Source organism: Buceros rhinoceros, unplaced genomic scaffold (assembly GCF_000710305.1).
Source record: "Buceros rhinoceros silvestris isolate BGI_N320 unplaced genomic scaffold, ASM71030v1 scaffold8932, whole genome shotgun sequence".
In the NCBI taxonomy this organism is placed as follows: Eukaryota; Metazoa; Chordata; class Aves; order Bucerotiformes; family Bucerotidae; genus Buceros; species Buceros rhinoceros.
In genome coordinates this window covers 60,744-64,338 of record NW_010399444.1, presented here as the reverse complement: position 1 = coordinate 64,338, position 3,595 = coordinate 60,744, and the positions used below count along the sequence as shown (strand labels likewise).

At 37.7% G+C, this 3,595-nt stretch overlaps 1 protein-coding gene across 1 annotated transcript in view; it reads right to left on the bottom strand.

Moving 5' to 3' along the window:
* Positions 1 to 1,295: 1,295 nt before the first annotated feature.
* Positions 1,296 to 3,595, bottom strand: part of OCA2 (oculocutaneous albinism II) — a gene marked incomplete at both ends in the record, with an annotated part of 62,976 nt that continues 60,676 nt past the window's right edge. The window contains one exon of the mRNA XM_010131467.1: positions 1,296 to 1,420. Coding sequence (XP_010129769.1) covers positions 1,296 to 1,420 — 125 coding nt within the window. The remainder of the gene's footprint in view (positions 1,421 to 3,595) is intronic.

Below are 3,595 nucleotides of genomic sequence, written 5' to 3'. Positions count from 1 at the left end.
CCAGACTATTACACTCCCTGAGCTGGTCCGAAATGGAAAAATATCTGACAAAAGTCAGTTATTTCAGATACTAGAAATAATGATCCTAAGCAAGCCCCTCTGAGCTCTCCTGGCTGTGACCAACATCTCCCCTGAGTTGGGGCATCAATCAGGGCTGTGTGCCAGCAAAGTCGACAGAAGACCAGGGCAAGTCAACCTCCTTGAGTCTCATTTATCACCTGTTAAGGAATGCAGTTACATTGGGAATATTTAGTCCAAACTGGAAGAGGGAAATTTTAACTAGTCTCTTCCATCCACCTCTCTACTTATCTATGTGTTTGATTGCACACATTTCCATTCACGGGTGTGGGTGCCTAGATATATTTTGCTAGATCCAAGTGTTTCTGTCTGTGTGTGCTTGTGTGTTTTGTGATTATACATACGTTGATTTAGGATACCCTGTGGTAAGTTAGTGCAAATCTTGTTGTTCTTGAATCTGTAATTAAGTCAGTCTGATTATAACATATTTTACTGAATCACTTTTTAATCTTTAAATTGGTTAATCATTAAGTGTTGCTAAAATTCAACATTTGATTTATCTCATACTATGAATAAATTTTGAATTATTGTTAAATCATAACCGTGTCAAACATATTAATTTGCAATGGTTTGTTATAACAAATGAGGAGGAAATTCTGGGCCTGCAATACATACGTGGTACATTAAAAAAAAAAAGTAATTAAACCATCTGTTTGTTTTGTGCTAATGCACTGACAATAAAAGAAACCAGTTAACACCAAGATTGGTACTAGCAGAATGCTTAGTATCTTATCTTTCATTATTACAGGTACATTTCCCCAAAAATGCAAAAATACATTCCTTAGAGTGAGGAGTGCTAAACAGGTTGTAAATGAATACTCAGACCATTTCTGTAAGCCAGCCAGAAAACCTTCCAGTGACTTCTGTAGACTTTGAATCAAGCCTTCAGATCTCAGCTATTATAAATTTTTTCCTTTTTTTCAACGAGCAATGATGGGTCGCTCTTCTGAAAGCTAAATGTATTTTCTCTCACAAAACATCAGAACTCTAAAAGCACCATCTGGACTGCTTCTTTGTGCCTCTATATTTTATGCAGATACAATCTTCAAACACAGACTGCAAAAAACCTATTGTAGCAGCACACATTGACTGGGATCCTTATCCAGGAATCCTTTGAAGTTAAAAGGAGCTAGGTCATGCCCTCTCTATGCTTTGCATAATAAAATCATTGAACCTATTGTGCCAGTTTATACATGCCATAATTGCATAGCTATTACCTTATGTCAGCTTTCGCACATAAATTCTTACCTCCAAGGCATGCACCCATGGCCAATGAGAAGATTAATGGCTTCATAGGCAAGTTAACATCAGGATCTTTACTCAGGTTGAGAAGCACAGGAATCTGTGGTTTAAGAAGAAAAGAGAGAGTGATTCGGGAGACATTATCCAACAATTAACACAGTATAAATAAAATTTTATTAAGTAAACAACTAAAACCACTGGCAAGTCCAAAGAATAACTTGGAGGGGGAGGGGGAAGGGGGAGGTTTGGTTTTGGTTTTTTTTTTTTAATTAGTATCTTTGCATCATATTCTTGATCTGTGCTCACTTTTCCTCACTGACTGTGCTGGTCCCACAAGCCAAAGAGAAGCTATCACCAACATTAAGCCAAGCCTGATATATGTACTTCTAACAAAACTGAGGCTCTCTTAAGGTTATGAGTGCCTCCCATTAGATCCTTCTAGCTCAAGAGAAAACTGACAGTGACTATAAATCAATTTCCCCTCCATTTCTTGAAACCTGAAGGACAGAGCTATATCCTCTCTTCTTGCTGGAGACAGCAGTAAGAGATGCCCAGACTTTCAAAATCAAGATGTCTGTAGATCACATGTCAGTAACTAAAAAATTCTTGAACCCTTGTTATAATCAAAAGTATCTTATCTGTTAGGGAAAAATTGAGAAAGATCAATGTGGCAGGGTTCTGAATTCATGAGCAGAGCTGAGTTATTTTACTTTTTATTCTAATACTATATTTACTAGAGAATGTAGATTTAGTTCTGGGAAATATTTGCAAGTTTTATGAGTATTTAATCACTCTATTAAATAAAATAAAATAAAATAAAGCCCAGCACCATGTCTGGTTTTTTCCATGAAATAGTAATTTCTTCCTACAAACTTTGTTTCTCTCAAACTGCAGTTGTATTTATTTCAAAATGATATTGTGTTTCAACATAAAACAAATTTTAAACATAAATATTGAAATCACAGGATAAGCCATCCTACCTAATTTTTAAAAAGAATTTTTCCCTACTGTATAATTTTGACCAGAGAAATAAAAATTATTTCTTAATTTCTCAGAATTATTTGCAAGTATCCTGATGTACTGCAGTAACTCACTTGTTGCAGGGCATGACCCTGAACTGTGCAGACTAGCAACACTTTTTAAAATTAGACTCCTCCTTGTGCATGCCCCGCCCAGTGCAGAGAAGATGGTTAGGCAGAGGAGATTAAATTGATAATGCTATTTTCTTGCTGCTGAGGTCAGTCCAAAAGCTGTAGCCAGCCAGGTCCCAAGTGCAGAGCAAGTGATGCCATTTTCACACCCCACTGGGGAGAACCATGCAGAAAGCAGAGCCCTAGGGCCTTCCAGGAGCCCCCTCCCTGATTGCAGCACTGTGAAGGACAGGAAAAGTGGGAAGGAAAACAGAGATCTCAGACAGAAAGTCCATGAGGTAATTCTTTGCTCTGTATTTGAAGCTACATACATGTAATACTCCCATCAGAAAATTTGGTTCTCTGTTTAGTGAAGGAGCTCAGCATCAGGAGTTCTCAGTAAACCGCTACTGATTGAAGACGCAGAAACCCTCTAGGAGGAAGTCACTGAATAAAGTTTTCAATTCAATGTGTCTTCTTTTAAACACAAAGATACACTGCAACGTATCAAGGGAAGGTGCAATTGTGTATTTTGCTTGAATCTCCATTTCTTAATTTTTTTTTTAAACCCAAAAAAATATTTTAGGATCACAAATATGCACTTGACCCCATTGGTTTTATTGAGCGCCCGGATCCGTCGCTCCAGATGCCACGCTCCCCTAGCAGCGCCTCTCAAGAAAAAGACAGTAGGGTTAGATCAGGAATCTCTGCTCCCGTAAATGTCTGGTTTTGCAGCACGGGACAAACATTGAAACATGCATTAGCAATCTGACCCCATTGGTTTTATTGTTCTCTCCTTGACATAACATTGCTTTTCTTCCACTTAGAAATACTGTGAATTGTTTTTCAAAGGCTTCATAATAATTAATCATCTGTGTTAAAATACTCGTCAGTGATGTCATGCTGCTAAATGCATTAACAGACAGTAGGGTTAGATCAGGAATCTCTACTCCCGTAGATGTCTGGTTTTGCAGCGCGAGACAAACATTGAAACATGCATTAGCAACGCACGTTAGTGCTGTTAAATCTGAATGTTTCCCCTATTTATGGGAATTAATCTCTAGCAAAGAATAATGGTTATAAGTCGTGAAGGGAATCAAAGTCCTACAGACCTCTGATATGTGCTTAAAGTTAGGTTTGACATG